At 55.3% G+C, this 20,852-nt stretch overlaps 1 protein-coding gene across 1 annotated transcript in view; it reads left to right on the top strand.

The window, feature by feature from the left end:
* The first annotated feature begins 2,327 nt into the window (after positions 1-2,327).
* The window catches only part of MED1 (mediator complex subunit 1), a 32,429-nt gene continuing 13,904 nt past the window's right edge, over positions 2,328-20,852 (top strand). The window contains exons 1-11 of the mRNA XM_029075435.2: positions 2,328-2,372; positions 6,225-6,331; positions 9,937-10,015; positions 11,674-11,728; positions 12,203-12,335; positions 13,275-13,303; positions 15,468-15,539; positions 16,440-16,514; positions 18,416-18,489; positions 18,922-19,011; positions 20,336-20,447. Of these exons, the coding sequence (XP_028931268.1) occupies positions 6,245-6,331; positions 9,937-10,015; positions 11,674-11,728; positions 12,203-12,335; positions 13,275-13,303; positions 15,468-15,539; positions 16,440-16,514; positions 18,416-18,489; positions 18,922-19,011; positions 20,336-20,447 (806 nt within the window). The 5' untranslated portion in view covers positions 2,328-2,372; positions 6,225-6,244. The remainder of the gene's footprint in view (positions 2,373-6,224; positions 6,332-9,936; positions 10,016-11,673; positions 11,729-12,202; positions 12,336-13,274; positions 13,304-15,467; positions 15,540-16,439; positions 16,515-18,415; positions 18,490-18,921; positions 19,012-20,335; positions 20,448-20,852) is intronic.

Below are 20,852 nucleotides of genomic sequence, written 5' to 3'. Positions count from 1 at the left end.
CAGAGCTGGGATTACAATCCAGGTCCTCCGGTTTCATTCGTTCATTCATTTGATTGAATATATTGAGCGCTTACTGGGTGCAATGCACTCTACTAAGCGTTTGGGAGAGGACAATACAGCAACCATTCCCAGCCCACAACGAGCTCACACCCCCAAGCTTGTGCTCTTTCCACTAGGCTCCGCTGCTTCTAAGAGATATCTTTCGGATCGTACTGAGTTCGTATTAGCTGTTTTTTTGTGTACCCTCAAGTCCGTCTCTGGCTGGAGAGAAGCCCAAGGCCAAGATTCTGCTCTGATTAACCTATTTTGCAGAACTCCTTAATCCCTGGAACTGAAAAACAGCTCCTAAATCATCTTATCCAGCCCCCAACCGGATAATTGCTTTCTGAGGATGTAGGTGTCATTGTATCCCATTCTGCTGCCCGTTATTCCCCATTCCCAAACCAACAGGAGGAGGCTTGGGTCACTTAGCTCCACCCTGCCACAGGTGCTCAATATATACACATAAATAAATAATGTTATTTATTAAGTACTTACTAAATGCCGGACATTGTGCTGAGGTAGATACGAGTTGATCAGGTTGGACACTGTCCCAGATTGGGCTCACACTCCTAAAACCCATTTTTTTTTACAGATGAGGTAACCAAGGCAAAGAGAAGTGAAGTGACTTGCCCAAGGTCACACAGCAGAGGAGTGAGAAGCAGCATGGCCCAGGGGAAAGAGCGTGGGCTTGGGAGTCAGAGGACGTGAGTTCTAATCCCACTTCCGCCACTTGTCTGCTGTGTGACCTTGGGCAAGCCACTCACCTTCTCTGTGCCTGTTACCTCATCTGTAAAATGGGGATTAAGACCGTGGGCCCCATGTGGGACGACCTGATTACCTTGTAATAATAATAATTATGGCATTTGTTAAGCACTTACTACGTGCCGAGCACTGTTCTAAGCGCTGGGGTAGGCGCAAACGAATCAGGTTGTCCCATGTGGGGCTCACACCTTTAATCCCCATTTTACCGATGAGGTAACTGAGGCACAGAGAAGCGGAAGTGACTTGCTGAAAGTCACACGGCAGAAAAGTGGTGGAGCCAGGATCAGAACCCACGACCTCTGACTCCCAAACCCAGGCTCTTTCCACTAAACCATGCTGTTCTACCCCAGCGCTTAGAGCAGGGCTCAGCACATAGTAAGCACGTAACAAGTACCATAATTACTATTATTATTATTAGGTGGTGGAGTCAGGTTTAGAACCCATGACCTTCTGACTCCCAGGCCTGTGATTTATGCCCTACACCTTACTGCTCCTCTGTTCACTTTGATTACTGCCACCAGGGCTGGGAACACGAGCGACCCGGAGCCCTAATTGGTTTTAATTGCTTTGCTGGGATATTCCTAAGAGGCCTATAATAATAATAATGATGATGGTGATGGCATTTGTTAAGCGCTTAACCTCTTTGGCATGACTCCTTAACCCCTGGAACTGGAAAACAGCTCCTAAATCATCTTATCCAACCCGCAACCGGCTAATTGCTTTCTGAGGATGTCGGTACCATTGAATCCCATTCGGCCTAACTTGCCAAGCACTGCTCTAAGCGCTGGGGTAGATACAAGGTAGCGTGGCCCAGTGGAAAGAGCCCGGGCTTGGGGGGCAGAGGTCATGGGTTCTAATCCCGGCTCTGCCACTTGTCAGCTGGGTGACAGTGGGCAAGTCACTTCACTGTGCCTCAGTTCCCTCATCTGTCAAATGGGGATGAAGACTGGGAGCCTCCCGTGGGACCCCCTGATGACCCTGTATCTCCCCCCAGCGCTTAGAACACAGGGACCGTCTCTATCTGTTACCGATTTGTCCGTGGCAAGCGCTTAGTCCAGTGCCCTGCACATAGTAAGCGCTCCATAAATACTCCTGAATGAATGAATGCTCTGCCCAGAATAAGCGCTTAACAAATACAGACATTATTATGATTATTCATCCCCATTTTCCCTGCTGAGGGCTCAGAGGTGTGCAGTGACTGGGCCAAGGTCACACAGCTGACATGGGGGGGGGGGGCAATTGGAAGCCGTGACCTCTGACCTCCCTCGAACCCCGTTGCGGGGACAACGCCAAACACATGGCCAGGCGCGCAAGGGATGGTGGGAAGAGGGTGGGAGGGGGGGGTACTCTCCCGAGATTTCCTCGTCTTCCCGCGAGCTTTCCCCGTCCTCCCGCGAGATTTGCCCGACCTCCCGCGAGACTTCCCCGTCCTCCCGCGAGGTTTCGTCGGGCCGGGCGGGGGGGGGCGGTGGGTCTCGCGATAGTTGAGGAGGGAGGGCGGCCGGGCAAGATGGCGGCGGGCGCGGTCTCCTCAGGCGTCCCGGTGGCGGCGGCGGCGGCGGGCGGCGGTGCGTGAGGGGCCCGCGGAGGAGCGGGGAGGGCGGCCGGCGTCGTCCTCCAGCCCCCGGGGCGTCGCCGGGCCCGGGGGAAGGCCCGGGGGGGAGCGGGCGGAGCCTGCAGCGCGGGAGGACCGGCCCTCCCCCATCCCCCACCCCCGACGGGGAGCGAAGGAGGGAGGATTCTCTCATTCAGCTCCTTCTAGTTATTGAGCTCCTACTCCGTGCAGAGCACTGGGCTAAGCGCTAGGAACGGACAGTTGGGCAGTAGAGACCATCCCTGCCATTCATTCAGTCGTATTTATTGAGCTCCTGCTACGTGCAGAGCACTGGGCTAAGCGCTAGGAACGGACGGTTGGGCAACAGAGTGAGACCATCCCTGCCATTCATTCGTTCCGTCGTATTTATTGAGCTCCTCCTATTCATTCATTCAATAGTATTTGTTGAGCGCTTACTGTGTGCAGAGCACTGGGCTAAGCGTTTGGAACGGACAGTAAAGCAAAAGAGTGAGACCATCCCTGCCATTCATTCATTTAGTCGTATTTATTGAGCTTCTACAATTCATTCATTCAATAGTGTTTATGGAGCGCTTACTGTGTGCAGAGCACTGCGCTAAGCGCTTGGAACGGACAGTAAAGCAAAAGAGTGAGACCATCCCTGCCATTCATTCATTTAGTCGTATTTATTGAGCTTCTACAATTCATTCATTCAATAGTATTTATGGAGCGCTTACTGTGTGCAGAGCACTGGGCTAAGCGCTTGGAATGGACAGTTGGGCAACAGAGTGAGACCATCCTTGCCATTCATTCAGTCGTATTTATTGAGCGCCTACTATTCATTCATTCATTCAATAGTATTTATTGAGCGCTTACTGTGTGCAGAGCACTGGGCTAAGCGCTTGGAACGGACAGTAAAGCAACAGAGTGAGACCATCCCTGCCATTCAGTCGTATTTATTGAGCGCCTACTATTCATTCATTCATTCAATAGTATTTATTGAGCGCTTACTGTGTGCAGAGCACTGGGCTAAGCGCTTGGAACGGACAGTTGGGCAACAGAGTGAGACCATCCCTGCCATTCATTCAGTCGTATTTATTGAGCGCCTACTATTCATTCATTCATTCAATAGTATTTATTGAGCGCTTACTGTGTGCAGAGCACTGGGCTAAGCGCTTGGAACGGACAGTAAAGCAAAAGAGTGAGACCATCCCTGCCATTCATTCATTTAGTCGTATTTATTGAGCTTCTACAATTCATTCATTCATTCAATAGTATTTATTGAGCGCTTACTGGGTGCAGAGCACTGGGCTAAGCGCTTGGAACGGACAGTTGGGCAACAGAGTGAGACCATCCTTGCCATTCATTCAGTCGTATTTATTGAGCGCCTACTATTCATTCATTCAATAGTATTTGTTGAGCGCTTACTGTGTGCAGAGCACTGGGCTAAGCGCTTGGAACGGACAGTTGAGCAAAAGTGAGACCATCCCTGCCATTCATTCATTCGATCGTATTTATTGAGCGCTTACTGTGTGCAGACCATTCGGTCGTTCAGTTGTATTTATTGAGCGCTTACTGTGTGCAGAGCACTGGGCTAAGCACTTGGAACGTACAGGTGGGCAAAAGAGCGACACCATCCCTGCCATTCATTCATTCAGGCGTATTTATTGAGCTCCTACTATGTGCAGAGCAATGGGCTAAGCGCTTGGAACGTTCAGTTGGGCAGCCAATAGAGACCATCACTACCATTCGTTCATTCAGTTGTATTTATTGAGCGCTTACTGTGTGCAGAGCACTGGGCTAAGCGCTTAGAACGTACAGTTGGGCAACAGAGTGAGACCATCCCTGCCATTCATTCATTCGGTCGTATTTATTGAGCACTTGCGATGGGCAGAGCACTGGACTAAGCACTTGGGAAAGTACAGTTCGGCAACAGAAAGAGACCATCCCTGCACGGGCTTTGGAGTCAGAGTTCATGGGTTCGAATCCCGGCTCGACCACTTGTCAGCTGTGTGACTTTGGGCAAGTCACGTAACCTCTCGGTGCCTGAGTTACCTCATCTGTAAAATGGGGATTAAGACTGTGAGCCCCACGTGGGGCAACCTGATTCCCCTGTGTCTACCCCAGCGCTTAGAACGGTGCTCGGCACATAGTAAGCACTGAACAAATACCAACATTATTATTATTCAGTCGTATTTATTGAGCTTCCACCATGTGCAGAGCACTGGGCTAAGCGCTTGGAATGTACAGTTGGGCAACAGAGACACCCTCCCTGTCATTCATTGTCGTATTTATTGAGCTCCTACTATTCATTGATTCATTCAGTAGTATTTATTGAACTCCTGTGTGCAAAGCACTGGACTAAGCCCTTGAAACGTACAGTTGGGCAACAGAGACAGACCATCCCTGTCATTCATTCAGTCGTATTTATTGAGCTCCTACTATTCATTAATTCATTCAATAGTATTTATTGAGCTCCTATGTGCAGAACACTGGACTAAGCGCTTGGAACGTACAGTTGGGCAACGGATAGAGACCATCCCTGCCATTCGTTCATTCAGTCGTATTTATTGAGCGCCTACTGTGTGCAGAGCACTGGACTGAGCGCTTGGGAAAGTACAGTACATCAATAAAGATTGACAATCGCTACCCCCTCACACTCTTAATCCCCATTTTGCAGATGAGGTAACTGAGGCACAGAGATGTGAAGTGACTTATCCAAGGCAGCAGACAGGTGGGGGAGCCGGGATTGGAACCCACGACCTCCGACTCCCAAGCCCGGGCCCTTGCCACTGGGCCGGGCTGCTCCCCGACTATAAACTTGTTATGGGTGGGGAATTCGTCTGCTCATTCTTCTGCGTTGTAGTCTCCCAAGTGCTTAGTCCAGGGCTCGGCACATAGTGCTTAATAAATACTTTCGATCGACTGGAGCGGCTTGATTCTGAGCTCCACGGAGGCAGGGATCATTTCTGCTAATGTGAGCCCAGCACTGGGCGGGGATCGGCTCTCTCTCTGTTGCCGAATTGTACATGCCAAGTGCTGAGTACAGTGCTCTGCACATAGTAAGCGCTCAATAGGTACTATTGAATACTAAATACTATTGAATGAATGCCAAGTGCTTAGTACAGTGCTCTGTACAAGGAAAGTGCTCAGTAAGTACCCCTGATGGAGTAGAACTGAGGGAACTGTATTTCCCTCCCCACCTCGAGGCGCTGGCTCCATCCCCCACCTTTTTCCCATGCCGCCTCTCTCTACATAATCATATTTGATTAAATACAGTAAGCACACAATAAATACAGTCGATCGAGTGCTTAGTGGGTGCGGAGCACTGTACTGAGCACTTGGGAGAGCCCCGGGTCTCCTCCGAAGGGACCTCGAGTTCCAAACCAGCTGCCCGGGGTAGCCTGCATTGACATTAAACCTGAGGAAAGGGCTGCCGAACATCCCAGACGGCGGTTTTCGAAGGACGCTTCCCCGACTGGGGCGACTGTGAACCCCTAGACTGCCCGGCCTAGGACTAGGGGTGCAGAGGCGGAGAAGAGTCCGGCAGAAAATCACCCCCACCTCTCCCTAGATCCAACCTTTGGAGATGGCCCTCCTCTTAGCAGCCCTTGGTTGAAACGAAGCAGTCGACTCCACAGTGTGGGCTGGGATCGCGGTACTTCTTATTTATCTTTGTGTTAGGCGGAGGGCTTTCGGTGTGGAAGGAAGGAGCCTTGGGAGCCGTGGTCACCAGAGGTCATTCTGGGGGTGGAATGTGTGACTCTCCTCGGCGGGTGTATTATTTCACGAGAAAACCCGTTGACGCCGTTGCCTCGCGAGTCGAAATGAGTCCGGCCTCTGACGTGTCCCCCGATTTGCCCTGCAGAGTCGGAGAAGCTGACCAAGATGGCCTCCCTCTTGGAAAGACTCCATGCCAAGTTTAACCAAAACAGACCGTGGAGCGAAACCATTAAGCTGGTTCGACAAGTGATGGTGAGTCTGAAGGCTTGGGAGTCTGTGCGTAGAAGGCGTGGAAGTCTGTCGGTAAAGGGGTTTGTTGGCCTTGAAAGATTGCGTCTTAGGCTAACGTGCCTTAGGGTAGCCGGGAGTTCTGCAGAAGCAGCGTCGCTCAGTGGAAAGAGCCCGGGCTTGGGACTCCGAGGTCATGGGTTCTTATCCCGGCTCTAGTCTTGTGACTTGGGGCAAGTCGCAACTTCCCTGTGCCTGTTACCTCATCTGTAAAATGGGAATTAATAATAATAATAATGATGGCCTTTTGTTAAGCGCTTACTATGTGCAGAGCTCTGTTCTAAGCGCTGGGGAGGATACAAGGTCATTAACTTGTCTCACCTGGGGCTCACAGTCTTAATCCCCATTTTACAGTTGAGGGAACTGAGGTACGGAGAGGTTCAGTGACTGGCCCGAAGTCACATAGCTGACAAGCGGCGGAGCTGGGATCGGAACCCGTGACCTCCGAGTCCCCAGCCCGTGCTCTTTCCACTGAGCCGTGCTGCTCCTCTAACTGTGAGCCCCACGTGGGACAACCTGATTACCTTGTATCTCCCCCGGTGTTTAGAACGGTGCTTGGCACGTAGTAAGTGCTTAAAAAAACGCCATCACTTAATTTTTGATTTTAAGCAGGGAGATATTGGGCCCTAGCTGTCATTCAAGAGATGACGGTAGGTCTCCTAAAAAGTCACCGCGGCACTTTTTTGTGCTGACGGGAGAAGCAACGTGGCCTGGTGAAAAGAGCACAGCCCTGCGAGGGGGGCAGAGAACCTGGGTTCCATCGCTGCTTCTGCTTTCTGTCTGTCGTGTGACCACGGGCTTGTCGCTTGTCTTCACTTCTCTGTGCCTCAGTTACCTCATCTGTAAAAATGGGGATTAGGTCCTACTTCCTCCTGCGTAGTCTGTTAGTCCTATGTGGGACGGGGACGGTGTCCAGCCTGGTTAATTTCGTTACTGTGGTATTTGTTAAGCGCTTACTAGGTGCCAAGCACTGAGATAGATGCAAGGTGATCAGGTTGTCCCCCGTGGGGCTCACAGTCTCACTCGCCATTTTACGGTGGCTCTTGCCACTCTGCCATGCCGCTTCTCTACTACGCCAGTGCTTAAAACAGTGCTTGGCACAGAGTAAGCACTTTACTAAAATTATTCCGAGTTTCCGTTTCTGGGACCGTGCCATTCGATGCAGTTGGTGTCCCCTGGAGCCTTTCAGAAGTCGGCTTGGTGGGAAACCAGTAGTTAGTCGATCCCACTTGGACCAGAACTTGGCTGCAGGTAATAATAATAATAATGTTGGTATTTGTTAAGCGCGTACTGTGTGCAGAGCACTGTTCTAAGCGCTGGGGTAGATACAGGGTAATTAGGTTTGTGAGGCTCACGGTCGTAATCCCCATTTTCCAGATGAGGTCACTGAGGCACGGAGAGGTTAAGTGACTTGCCCACAGTCACACAGCTGCCAAGAGGCGGAGTCGGGATTCGAACCCGTGACCTCCGACTCCCAAGCCCGCTTCTCTACGCAGGCAGTAGCCTGCGTAGCCCGGTGAGGGAGGGGGTAGCCCAGGGGTTTCCACGAGCCAGTGGAATTAAGCACTTACTACGCGTCAAGCACTGGGGTGGATAGAAGGCGAATACGGTCCCTGTCCCACATGTCTTAATCCCCCTTTCACAGATGAGGTGACCGAGGCACCGCGAAGTGATACATCCGAGCTCACCCAGCAGAGAGGTGGCGGAGCCGGGATTAGAACTCAGGTGTCTGAGCGGGTCTTTCATTCTGGGGCCTGGCTCGTTCAGGGCTCCGGATCCAAGAGTTCCTCTTGTAGCTGTTGCTGCTTAAACGTGAAGTTGTTGCTTTATAAGAAGATAAGAAATCCCCTTTGCTGGATCTGAGCACCCATCCACTCAGCCCAGGATTCCGTTGCCGACCGTGGCATTAGGATACGCAGAGGAGCGAGAAGCGGCGGGGCTCAGCGGAAAGAGCCCGGGCTTGGGAGTCAGAGGTCATGGGTTCGAATCCCGGCTCTGCCACTTGGCAGCTGTGTGACTGTGGGCAAGTCACTTCACTTCTCTGGGCCTCAGTTCCCTCATCTGTAAAATGGGAATGAAGGCAGCGAGCCTCACACGGGACAACCTGATGACCCTGTATCTCCCCCGGCGCTTAGAACAGTGCTCTCCACGTAGTAAGCGCTTAACAGATACCAACATTATTATTATTGCTATTAAATTGCCGTCCATGACCTCCACCCTTACCTTTAATATTCCGTCGGCCGGCCCTAACTTTTCTCATCCAACTTCTGCTCTAGGAACCCAGTACGGGCGTCTCCAGAGGCCGAACCTGCCGATTCCTTCAGCTGCCAGCTTCCCGAGGGGACAGATTCCATCTTCTTAGGCTTTCTCCCTCATTTCCCTCCTGCTCTGACCTTCTCTGGCCGGGTGGGAAGAAATCTTTCCATTTGCAAATTCCCACCTCCAATGAGTGCCCCTCTACGGCTAATTGTGGGGCGTTTGGGGAATAACAATTCTGGGTTCATCCTGTCTGGGCACTTTTTGAAGGCAGGGAACATGGGATGGCTTCTTTCGAACTCTGCCGCGCGTTTAGTACAGTGCCTTACACCCAGTGAGCGCTCGATCAGTGCTCTCGACCGACTTGGTAAACTTGATTCACGTCCTCTCCTAGCCTGCTTGTCCCCAACCGGGGGAGCGCCAGGCTTTTCACGCCATAGTCCCGTCCCCTTCCTCTCCCCGGCTGTCCGTCTCCGTACCTTCCCCGGCTCTGTTCCGTCGGTTTCGGGGCCGGTGGCCAGAAAGGGCCCCCCAAGGTTGGTGAGGGATGGGCGTCCGACGGATTTACGTGGTGGCAGAACTCTGCCTTCTCTTCGGAATGTGGATGGGGCCGGTGCCGTGCTGGTGCCGTGCTGGAGAGGCAGCGTGGCTTAGTGGTTAGGGCAGGGGCCTGGGAGTCAGAAGGTCATGGGTTCTAATTCCTTCTCGCCACATGGTTGCTGTGCGACCTTGGACAAGACACTTCACTGGGCCTCAGTTGCCTCATCTGTAAAATGGGGATTAAGAGTGTGAGCCTCAGGCGGGACAATCACGCTTCCCCCCTTCAGAGCCCTACTGAAGCCTCGCCTCCTCCAGCAGGCCTTCCATGACTAGGCCCCCTTTTTCCTCAGCCCCCCGGCCCCCCCCCCCCATTGCTTCGACTCGATCCCTTTGCTCTACCCCCTCCTTCCTGCCCCACAGCACTTATCTGTAGCTCTACATTAATGCCTTTTTAACTTGTTCTGATGTGTATATATGCCTATAATTATGTTGATGCTCCTGATGCCCGTTTATTTGTTTTGATGTCTGTCTCCCCCCTCTTCTAGACCGTGAGCCCGCTGTGGGCAGGGATTGTCCCTATTTGCACTACAAGCACTTAGTACAGTCCTCTGCACACAGTAAGCGCTCAGTTAATACGCTGGAGCCGATGAATGATGACCGGGACTACATCCAACCTGCTTGACTTGTATTCACCCTACCGCTTAGAACGGTGCCTGGCCCACGGTAAGAGCGTAACGAGTACCATGATTTTTTTTCTCCCCTCCTCTACACAGGAGAAGCGGATCGTGCTATCCTCCGGAGGGCACCAGCATTTGGTCGGCTGTCTGGAGACCTTGCAGAAGGCGCTCAAAGGTTCGTCAGCCCCCGCGCCCCCCGCCCTGGAACACCCCTGGCTCACTGGGCTTCTCACACCAGAGGCCGGGGGGGCAATATCTCCACTCACTTCTAATGGGAAGATCCGCTAGGTTAACCCATTTCCCTTCCCATTTCTGTTCATTCGTTTGGGTGTATTTATCGGGCGCTTACGGTGTGCAAAACTCTGGACTAAGCACTTCGGAGAGTGCCCTGTAACGATCAACAGACACCCATTCCCCGCCCACAGTGAGCTCACCGATCGTAGTTATTGAGGGTCTACTCTGTGCCCACCGCCGTCCCGAGAACGAGAAGCACCTTGGCGTAGTGGACGGAGCACGGGCCCGGGAGTCGGAAGGTCCTGGGTTTTAATCCCGGCTCTTATCTGCTGCGTGACCTTGGGCCAGTCCCGTCACTTCTCTGGGCCTCAGTTACCTCGTCTGTAAAGTGGGGATCGAGACCGAGAGCCCCACGTGGGACAGGGGCTGTGTCCAACCCGATTTGCTTGTGTCCACCCAGCAGTGGTTCGGTGCCTGGGACATTGTGAGTGCTTCAGAAATAACACAGTTATTATTATTAGCTGGGGAGTTAAGTTCCGTGTCCGATCTGACGGGCTCGTATCCGACCCCTCTATATAGCACGGCGCGTTGTGGATCAGAAGGGCTTAATAAAGAGAGTCGTTAATTAGCGCCACACGGTAAAGTGTTTCCCCTCACAGAGAGCTTGGCCGTCTCCCTGGGGGAGGTTCCGGCTCTCCTTTTGGTTCCGCGGCCCAGCGGCACCACAAGGTAGTCCGGCCGGCTAGTATCGTCGCCCCCCCCCCAAGCCGGGCCACCTCCCGAGAGCTGGAAAGGGGTCATCTTGAGCAGCCCTCGCCACCGGACTAGGTAGCCGAGCAGCTACCTCCACGTAGCAGCGAGACAGAAGGCCAGTTTTCCAGGCGAATCGGGCCTCGGCTTCGGACCGCAGCCCCCCTCTACGCTGTAAGCTCGTTGAGGGCAGGCAGTGCGTCTCTTTTATTGCTATACTGTACTCTCCCCAACGCTTAGTACGGTGCTCCGCACACAGTAAGCGCTCAATGAATGCAACCGATTGATTGGACCGCCGCCGGGAGGCTGGCGGGAAGCCGCTTCTCTGGACCAGTCGGGCCTCGTCGTTGGACTGGACCGGCAGCTGCCTCTGCTCGTCGACACGGCAGAGAGCCGATTATCGACCAGGGGCATCTGCTGAGCGCTTAACTAGGTGCAGAGCGCTATAGTAAGCGCTTGGGAGAGCACAGTGCAACAGAGTTAGCAGACACGTTCCCTGCCCGTGGCGAGCTGCTTATTCAGACGAATCAGGTCCTAGGTAATTCACAAACTCCAGGGAGTGTCAGGCGGTCAGGCCTTCCACTTGGATTTCTCCTGATTCACCGAGCTAACCCGGCGTCGGAAAACCAATCGGTTCGGCCGGTCGGTGGCAGGGAGATGGGCATCTCACCGGGCAGGTTGCCCGATAGACCCCAGGGGCGGGGCTGGGCCTGGTGGGGAGGGCAGTTGGCGTGGATGGGGGGTCCAGGAAAGCAGGGGAGACACCCCGGGCTGATTTTCGACCCGAGGGATGCAGTCTGAATCTCGACGCGAGCGTCCCTCTGGATCTCTTGCTTTGCCCATCTGCAGTGACGTCTTTGCCAGCCATGACTGACCGACTGGAGTCCATAGCGAGGCAAAATGGGTACGTGCGTGGCGGTCCGCCTGGATGGCGGGGGCGGGGTGTTTTTAGCTCGACCCGGGTTGGTCATTCATTCGGTCGTATTTATTGAGCGCTTACTATGTGCAGAGCACTGAACGACACGCCTGGGAGAGGACAGTAGAATAAAGAGACCCTTTGCCGCCCACAGTGAGCTTACAACCTAGAGGGGTTCGGGCGATGCCCCCGGTTTCTCGTCATGCCGACTCAAGCAGCCGACTGGGTTCTGGGCGGGGTGTGGGCAGGGCACCCCGACGGGTGACGACGATGGGGGAAAGAGGTGACACTTGGACACGAGGAGGGGGCTGGTGGACTCCGCCTGGCTTAGCAGCCGCTCCGTGGGGATGCGGCGCCGGACGGCTCTTCGGGGACCCGAGTGGAGGGAGTATCGGTTTGGGCGGGCTGGGGGTTACTGTGGGGATCTTCCAGTAATCGAGGTTTGCTTCTGTTCCCCGCAAGTCTGGGCTCCCACCTGAGTGCCAGCGGCACGGAGTGCTACATCACGTCAGACATGTTCTACGTCGAGGTCCAGCTGGATTCCTCCGGGCAGCTGTGTGACGTCAAAGTGGCTCACCACGGAGAGAATCCAGCAGTACGTGGCCTTTGGGGTGATGGTGGGGGGCGGGCCCGGGAACTGCCGGATGGCGTTGTCGTGGGGCGGGCTTACGGTTAAACAGAGGATTTCGTGGAGTTGTGTGTGTGGATTTAGTTGTTTCTGGTTTGTTTGCATGCGTGGATTTAGTGGAGTCTAGTAATAATAATAATTATGGTACTCGTAATGGTATTTGTTCAGCGCTTACTATGTGCAGAGCACTGTTCTAAGCGCCGGGGCAGATACAGGGTCATCAGGTTGTCCCACGTGAGGCTCACACGTTAAGCTCTTGTTATGTGCCAAACGCTGTTTTAAGCACGGGGGTAGAGCTGAGTTAATCGGTTTGATCACAGTCCCCGTCACAGTTGTGATCCCCATTTTCCAGTTGAGGTAACTGAGCCCCAGAGAATCGAAGTGACTTACTCAAGGTCGGACAGCGGACGTGTGGCGGAGCGGGGATTAGAACCCGGGTCCTTCTGACTCCCAGACCCGTGCCCTACCCGCTAAGCCGCGCTCCTTCCCGGTGCGTCTAGTGTTTTTGTGCGTAGGTGGATTGAGTTGTGTCTAGTTGTGTGTGTTTCTGTTTCGCCCAGGCTTCTGGGAGCGGAGAGATGGTATCCGTCCCTTTTAAGCCAGTGTCAGTCAGTCTTCTTGCATTTGCCTGGAGCTTGTCATCCACCGGGTTACCGAGCAAAACGTTGCCGCCCTGGGGCGACGCGGGAGCCGAGGTTCCCCGGGGGACGATGGGGAACCGGTCAGCTTTGGCCGGGAGAGGGTTCTCCTCGGGGTGGCCCGTAGGAGGGAGATGGGGAGGCGGAACTCTCGAAGCTTTGATGGCAGAGGCGCCACCGAGAGACTGGGCCGCGGGGTATCCTTCCGCGGGGGGCGGCTTCGAAGGTCTGAGCGGTTTGATTTTCAACAAGCCCTGTGTGCTTTCAGAGCTGTCCGGAGCTGGTGCAGCAGCTGAGGTGAGTGGCTTTTATTTGTTTCTTTCGCTTTGCTCCTTCGCTCTGGGTTTTGCAGGGCCTGTCCTTCCTGGCCCTGCCACCCAGAGAGTGTCCGCTGGTCAGGTCCTCTCGAGACCGGCTGCCCAACCCCTTGGCGGGGGGGCGAGGAGTTGAGGGGAAAAATTCCTGCCTCGGGACGTAGCTGGGAAAATCCTACCGAAACAGGCCTTTCGCTTCCTGCGGTTTTCACGTTTGAGGTTAGAGTGAGGTTCAGTGGCTAGAGCACGGGCTCCGCTCTGGAATCCAGAAGGATCTGAGTTCTAATCCTGGCCTCGCCACGTGTCCGCTGTGGGACCTGGGGCAAGTCACTTCACTTCTCTGGACCTCAGTGACCTCATCTGGAGATTGAGAGCGTGAGTCCCGTGTGGGACAGGAGCTGTGTCCTATCTGATTAACTTGCATCTTTCCCAGTGCTTAGAACAGCGCTTGGAACATAGTAAGCACTTAGCAAGTACCCTGATTATTGGTTTAATTTATTTATTTACTCAAAAGCGAGCGCATGCGCCCTTCCGGGCAGGAAAGACACTCGGCCCCAGTCTGGCTTCCGCTTGGGCTTGGAAGGCCTCTGGGAATCAGGGTGAGCTCCTCCCTACGTACGCCGAACCCCGGGGCCGTGCTTTAGAGGTGATCTGGGGGAACCCGCTCAGCCCCCGCCACCCACCTTGCCCCCCACGAAAGAAGGAGAAATGTTGGAGCTCTTGATGGAACAAAACCAGGGGATGTCTTGGGGCCTGAGTTAGGGCCAAGATCGATACGCCACACAGCTGCACCGGTGAAAAACCCCGCTTTGGTGGCCTGCAGTTGAGCATCCGCTGAGCTCCCGTTCGAACGGCCAGATTCCTTTACAGTGGGGCCGACGGCCCTCCGCCATAGGGAAAAGCGATGTGTGTCATTTTTCCTTTTTTTAAAGGTATTTACTGATCCCCATTTTACAGCTGAGGTAACGGAGAAGCGAAGTGCCTTACCCAGGGTCACGCAGCAGACAAGTGGCAGAGACGGGATTAGAGCCCTCATCCTTCTGACTCCTAAAAGATTTACTGCAACGCTCAGACTCTCCGCCAAGCCTGGCTAACGATGACGATGATATTTATGGGATTTGTTAAGCGCTTGCTAAGTAACTAAGCGTTGGGGTAGATACAGGCTAGCAGGAGCGGACACAGTCCCTGTCCCCCCGTCCCGGTCTCAGGAGGACGAACAGGCATTGAATTCGCATGAGGACGCTGAGGCACGGGCTCAGACGTCCTGCTGCTTCCACCTTTCCCCCCCGCCCCCTCCTGCCGGCTCCTTTCATTCATTGTCATTCAGTCGTATTTATTGAGCTCTACTGGGTGCAGAGCATTGCGCGAAGCAGTTGGGAAAGTACCGCACAACAATATACAGTGGCATTTTCTGTCCACAACGAGCTTACAGCCTACTGGGGGGAGACGGACATCAGTACAAATAAAATGACAGATATGGACATAAGTGCTAAGGGGCTGGGAGGGGGGGAACAGCAAAGGGAACAAGTCAGGGAGACGCGGAAGGGAGTGGGGGATGAGGAAAAGTGGGACTTAGTCTGGGAAGGCCTCTTGGAGGAGATGGGCCTTCAATAAGGCGTTGAAGCGGGGGAGGGTAACGGCCCCTTTCTGGCCCCTCGGCCGGGACGAGGGAGGAGAAGCCTGGTCCGGTGGCGGGAATGGATGGAGGCAGCTTGTTGTCCCCCGCAACCTCCAGCGAGCGGTAACCCGTGCTGGAGACCCACGCGAGCCCGAGAGAGAGTGTGGTTTCCGGGGTTCATTTGGTGGATGGAGCCTGGTTTTGGGAGACGAGAATCCCGAGGAGCAAAATTCCCACTCCAGGAACCCCACTAAAGGGTGCAAGAGGCCCCCTTGATCCCGTCCTCCCTCCCTCCCTCGAGCAGGCCGTCGGCCGAGAACGGAGGGAACTCCCTCCGCACCGTGCCCGGCCTCACCCCTGGGGTCGACCGGGCAGCCGGCCTGCTGAGGTGCCAATCCTTGGGATCGGAGATGTGTTTGAAAGTACGGGGCAGGACAAGGAATTGGGAATCGCTAGGGATTTTGATTTCCTTAGAAGAGTGGAAATCCCTTACCTCCCTTCCCCCACCCCGTCTTTCCTCTTCTCACAGGGAGAAAAACTTTGACGAATTCTCGAAGCACCTTAAGGGGCTCGTGAACCTGTATAACCTGCCGGGGGACAAGTGAGTGTTTTTCCTCTGTCCTCTTCGACCGAGGCTCACGTCTTGGGCCGGCACGGGGTCTGTTCGGACACCGGTTTTCCGTCAATCAGTCCATCGGTCAGTGGTATTTATTGAGCACTCGGTGTGCGCAGAGCACCGTACTCAGCGCTCGGGACAGTTCGGTGCACTAGAGTCGGTAGACGCAGTCTTCACCCATAAGGAGCTTGCGGTCTACAGCGAGGGACGGACAGTAGAATAAGGGATGAATAGAGGAGAAAGGAGAGTATAAGGGTCTGTGCGTAAGGGCTGTGGGGCGGGGGTGATGATGGAAGTGCTTTCGGGGTGCGTAGCTAAATGAACGGGAGCGGCGAAGAGGGCAGATTGGGGAAATGAGGGCTTAGGGATAACCCAGCTCCCTTGCTGAGAAGTCAGGCGGGCAGTCAGTCGTTTTTCTCGATCACTTAGCGGGTGCAGAGCACTGTACTAAGTGCTGGGGAGAGTACAGTATAACAACAGAACAGTCACATTCCCCGCCCACAGCCGTCAGCTTTCGGGGCCCCACGGTGAGGCGAGGGAAGGAATCCAAATGCCCCTTCACCCTCTGGCAAAGGAGCAGCGCTGGGGCAGAGGAGACCTGCGTGGGGTGGAAGGTGCTTGGGGGCCGAGGCTGGTGTTCTGAGTGGGGTGGGAGCCTGGCGGGAGAGGGTCCGTTGTGGTGGCGGCCCCCCACCGGGGCGCTGCCAGACAGGCGGCCCACCTGGGGCTCTCCGTAGCCCCGGTTAACCGCCACGGGCCCCGGGAACCGTCTCTCGCCTTTTAGGAAACTCAGCCTCCGGCCCTGTCGCCCGACGACTTGGGCCGTCCGTGAACGGGATCCGTAATGGTGTTTCTGGGGGCTTTGTTTGTCTTTTCCCCTCCTAGCAAACTGAAGACCAAAATGTACCTGGCCCTTCAGTCTTTAGAGCAGGATCTGGCGAAAATGGCCCTGATGTACTGGTAAGCGAGCTGCGTTTTCTGTTAGCCCAAGCCTCCCCGCTCTGTAGGACAGCAAGTCGGTCGGTAAAAACTGTCCCGGGTTGATGTCGTGCGGCCACACGGAGAGCCCTCGGCCTGCCCTTCCCTCTGCTTTCCAAATTTAGAGGAAGGTCGGGCGTTTGGAATTGACCTCGGGCCCAAAGGCCGGGGGGGAATCTGTCAACGAGAAGTCACCCGCCAGCAGGCGAGGGCCTGTTTGCCGTAGCCAACCCGGCCGCGTGCCGGGTGACCTTTTGGTGAAGCCGAGGAGCCGCGAAACACGAGTCTGGGGAATAGAGTTGTGTTGGTTAAGTACACTCCGTGTGAGGGCCGTGGGCAGGTACCACATACCGCATCAGACCCAATCTGCTCACACGGGGCTCACCGGTCCAGGCGAGATGGGGAGAGGCGGAGGGACGGTCAGCGAGCAGATTCCTTCAGCAGTATTTATGGAGCCCTTACCGTGCGCAGCGCACGGTACCAGGCACCTGGGAGAGGACAGTAACAATAAGCAGGCATATTCCCTGCCCACGGTAGGGGCTTACGGTATCTTGCCTCCTTTGGAAAGCCGAGGAAACGGGCCTCCGTGAGATCGGGCCTTGGTCCAACAGTTGATCATCCACCTCCGCATCAAACAGAAACTCCTCACCGTCTGCTTTAAATTATTCGATCCCCTTGGCCCCCTGCTGCCGCACTTCGCTACTCTCCTCCTACAACCCAGTGCGCACACTTCTCTTCTCTAATGCCAACCTCCTCACCGTCCCTCGACCTCGTATATCTCGACGCCGACCTCTCGCCCGAGTCCCGCCTCTGGCCCGGAACGCCCTCCCTCCTATCGGACAATGACTCTCCCTGCATTCGGAGACTTATCGAAGGCCCATCTCCTCCAAGAAGCCTTCCCCGACCAAGTCCTCCTTTCCTCTTCTCCCGCTCCCTTCTGCGCCTCCTTGACGTGCTCCCTGTATTCATCCCCCCTCCTAGCATCACAGCATTTATGGACATACCGGTAACTTATTTATATTAATGTCTGCCTCCCCCTCTAGACTATAAGCTTGTTGTGGGCAGGGAATATAACTGCTCATTGTTGTTATTGACCTCTCCCGTGCCCTCACTGCAGTGCTCTGCTCACGGTAAGCGATCAATACATACGATCGACTGCGGGTTCCGGCCCCAGGGCTGCGCCAGCTGCCTCGTTAGTCCGTTTGGCACATCCCATCAGAAGTCAATCAGTCGTACTCGCCGAGTGCTTACTATGTGGAGAGCACCATGCTAAGCTCTTGACAGCGGAATTAGCAAACACGTTCCCTGCCCACATTGAGCTTGCAGTCTAGAGGGCGAGAGGGACGTTAACAGGAATAAATAAGTCATTTATAATATGTAATTTCAAGATACTTCCGTAAGTGCTGCGGGTTGGGGGTGGGGAGGATATCAGGTGTCCGAAGGTCCCAGATGGAAGTGCATCGAAGGGGGTACGGAAGCAGCGTGGCGTAATGGATAGAGCCCGGGCCTGGAAGTCAGAAGGTCATGGGTTCTGATCCCAGCTCCGCCCCTTCTCTGATGTGCGGCCTTGGGCCAGTCACTTCACTTCTCTGCGCCTCGTCACCTCATCTGTAAAATGGGGATTGAGATTGTGAGCCCCATTTGGAACAGGGACCGTGTCCGGACCAATCCGCTTGTATCCACCGCGGTGCTTAGTACAGCGCCTGGCACATAGCGCTCGGCGGAGACCACAATTATCATTATTAGTAGTATTGATGACGCAGAAGGGAGAGCGAGCCGGGGAAAAGAGGGCTTTCCGGCGCCCGCTTTAGCCCAGCTGTGTCTGGCAGCGAGGGAGGAGCGTGTGTCTGCCCCTAGGCCGGCTGAGTTCACCTCTCTTTCAGGAAGGCGACCAACGCCAGCCCCCTGGATAAGATTCTCCACGGCAGTGTTGGCTACCTCACCCCGAGGAGTGGGGGTAAGTCCCGGGAGTTGGAGCGGTTTTCACCAAGAAGAGAAAAGCCAAAGTCGGCGGCGGGGCTTTTCGAAAGCCGCTCGTTCGGGAGGCTCCGTCCCCGGCGACCCCTTCTTGGGAATCCACGTTTTCTGATGCGAGCGGAGCCGGGAGACGAGAAGGGGCCTCTTTCCCGGTTGGGCGCTCGCCCGTCTAGCGATACCCGCCCGTGCGGCGAGCCTCACGGGTCCCTCGGCCGGCTTGGAGGAAAACGCCCCCCCGGGGCCCACGGTCCTCTGCTTCGGCCGGACACCCCGAGCGGCTTCGGGGGGGTGACTTACGGAGCGGAGAATTCACGTTACTCCCGCCCGACGCGTTTTAAAAGGGGCCGGCGTTGAAGGGTGAGGAGGGTCTCCCCGACCGAGAGGTCCGTTTCCAAAGTCGTGTCCCCCGCAGGGCACCTGATGAACCTGAAGTATTACGCGTCACCCTACGACCTCTTGGAGGGGAAGACGGCGGCTCCCATCGTTTTGCACGAGAACAACGGTGAGTCACCGAGGACCCCCCCCTCCCGCCCACTCGGGGACCGACCCAGCCCGTGGCCGGGCTTCCGGGGTGGGATTGGGGGGCCGTAAGGGGCGCAGACCCTCTCGGTCCTGCCAGGGCCCCGGGGTTCACGGGGTTCACGCTGCACCGTGGCCGGAAGGCAGCGAGGGAAAGATGGAACGGTCTCGGTCAGTCAGTCGATCGTATTTATTGAGGGTTTATTGTGAGCGGGAGACTGAACTGAGCGCTTGAGAGAGTTTCAGTAAAACGCATACATTCCCTGCCCACAGCGAGCTTACGGTCTAGAGGGGTCTCCCGACTCCACAAGCCTGCCCGGTTACGGGGGTCGGGTGATGCTCAGGAGGGCACGTGGGGTCTTATGCGATGAGAACAGCGTGATTAGAGAAGCAGCGTGGCCTAGTGGATGGATCCCAGAAGTCAGAAGGACCCAGCCGCTAATCCCGGCTCCATCATTTGTCTGCCGTGTGACCTCGGGCAAGGCGCTTCACTTCTCCAGGCTTCAGTTCCCTCCTCTGTAAAATGGGGATTCAGAGTACAAGCCCCAGGTGGGACGGGGACCGTGCCCAACCCGAGTAGCGGGTAGCTACCCCGGCGCTTGGAAGAGTGCTTGTCACGTAGTAAGAGGTTAACAAATACCATTATTCGATTATATTCATTCTATTGTATTTATTGAGCGCTCACTGTGTGCAAAGCACCGTACTGAGTGCTTGATTATAATCGATTGCGACATTTTATTGTTATTAATAATAACGAGAACAACAGCGATAAAGGCCACGGACTTTGGGCTGCCGCCCTGTTGGCCTTCACGTCTCTCCGGGCCGGGCCGAATATCTTTCCCGCCCGGTCTGTTTGGATTTGTCACCGGGCTTGATGGATCCCGGAAGAATCGTTCAGGGAAGGCAGGCCAGTCGGTGGACTTCTGGGTTCTCTTTCCGTCATGGTTCGGAGACCAAAGCCCCCGGCCCTCTCGCTGCCGGGATCGGGGAACGTTCTTCCGGCCACGCGCTCCCCGCCTGGCTGAAATCGGCTCGTCGGGCACGGGGCAGGGGCTTCACCGTGAGGTTTGGCAGGGACCCGAACCCCGCACGACGTGACGGACTGAGCTCGGGGGCGAAGCGTGCCCGGTCCACTCGGCGCTCGGCGGCCCCCCTCGGGCTACCGAAGGGCTCTCTGGGGCCAAGGTGGGGTGCCGAGCCCTTGGCCGCGCGGGCTCCGGGGCGGTCGTTTTCGTTCCCACCACGAGATTACGCGAGACGAGAAAGCCGTCCCTCTGAGGCGTCCTCTGTCTCTCCTCGTCTGCCAGTGCCTCGGAGTCTGGGTCTGAACGCCTCGGTGACCATCGAGGGGACGTCCACGATGTACAAACTCCCCATCGCCCCCTTGATCATGGGGTCACATCCGGTGGACAACAAGTGGTAACGGAGGGGGACCCTCGGGGGGACCAGCGGGCCGGGGGGCTCCCAGGGGCCCGTGTCAAACTCGGGGGTGGCTGCCAGACCCGAAATGGGCCCACCTTCCCTCCCCCCCACTTGCCTTCAGTCGATCAGTCGTATTTATTGAGTACTCACCGTGTGTGGAGCACTGTGTTGTGTGCCTTGGGAGAGTACGACACAACGGAGTTGCAGAGAAGCAACGTGGCTTAGTGGATAGAGTGGCTTGGGAGTCAGAGGGACCCGGGGAACGTAATATATATAATAACTTGTCGTACGTTATTACCAGCAGCGTAATGATATCGAAGTCAGCAATGGGGATGACTTTTCATTCGGGAGAGCCGTGATTTTAAGGGTCCTGGGAGAGGATAAGCTGCAGAGAGCTACCAG

Source organism: Ornithorhynchus anatinus, chromosome 11, assembly GCF_004115215.2.
Source record: "Ornithorhynchus anatinus isolate Pmale09 chromosome 11, mOrnAna1.pri.v4, whole genome shotgun sequence".
Classification (NCBI taxonomy): domain Eukaryota; kingdom Metazoa; phylum Chordata; class Mammalia; order Monotremata; family Ornithorhynchidae; genus Ornithorhynchus; species Ornithorhynchus anatinus.
Note: the sequence above shows the minus strand (reverse complement) of the source record. Positions and strands in the feature narration are given on the sequence as shown.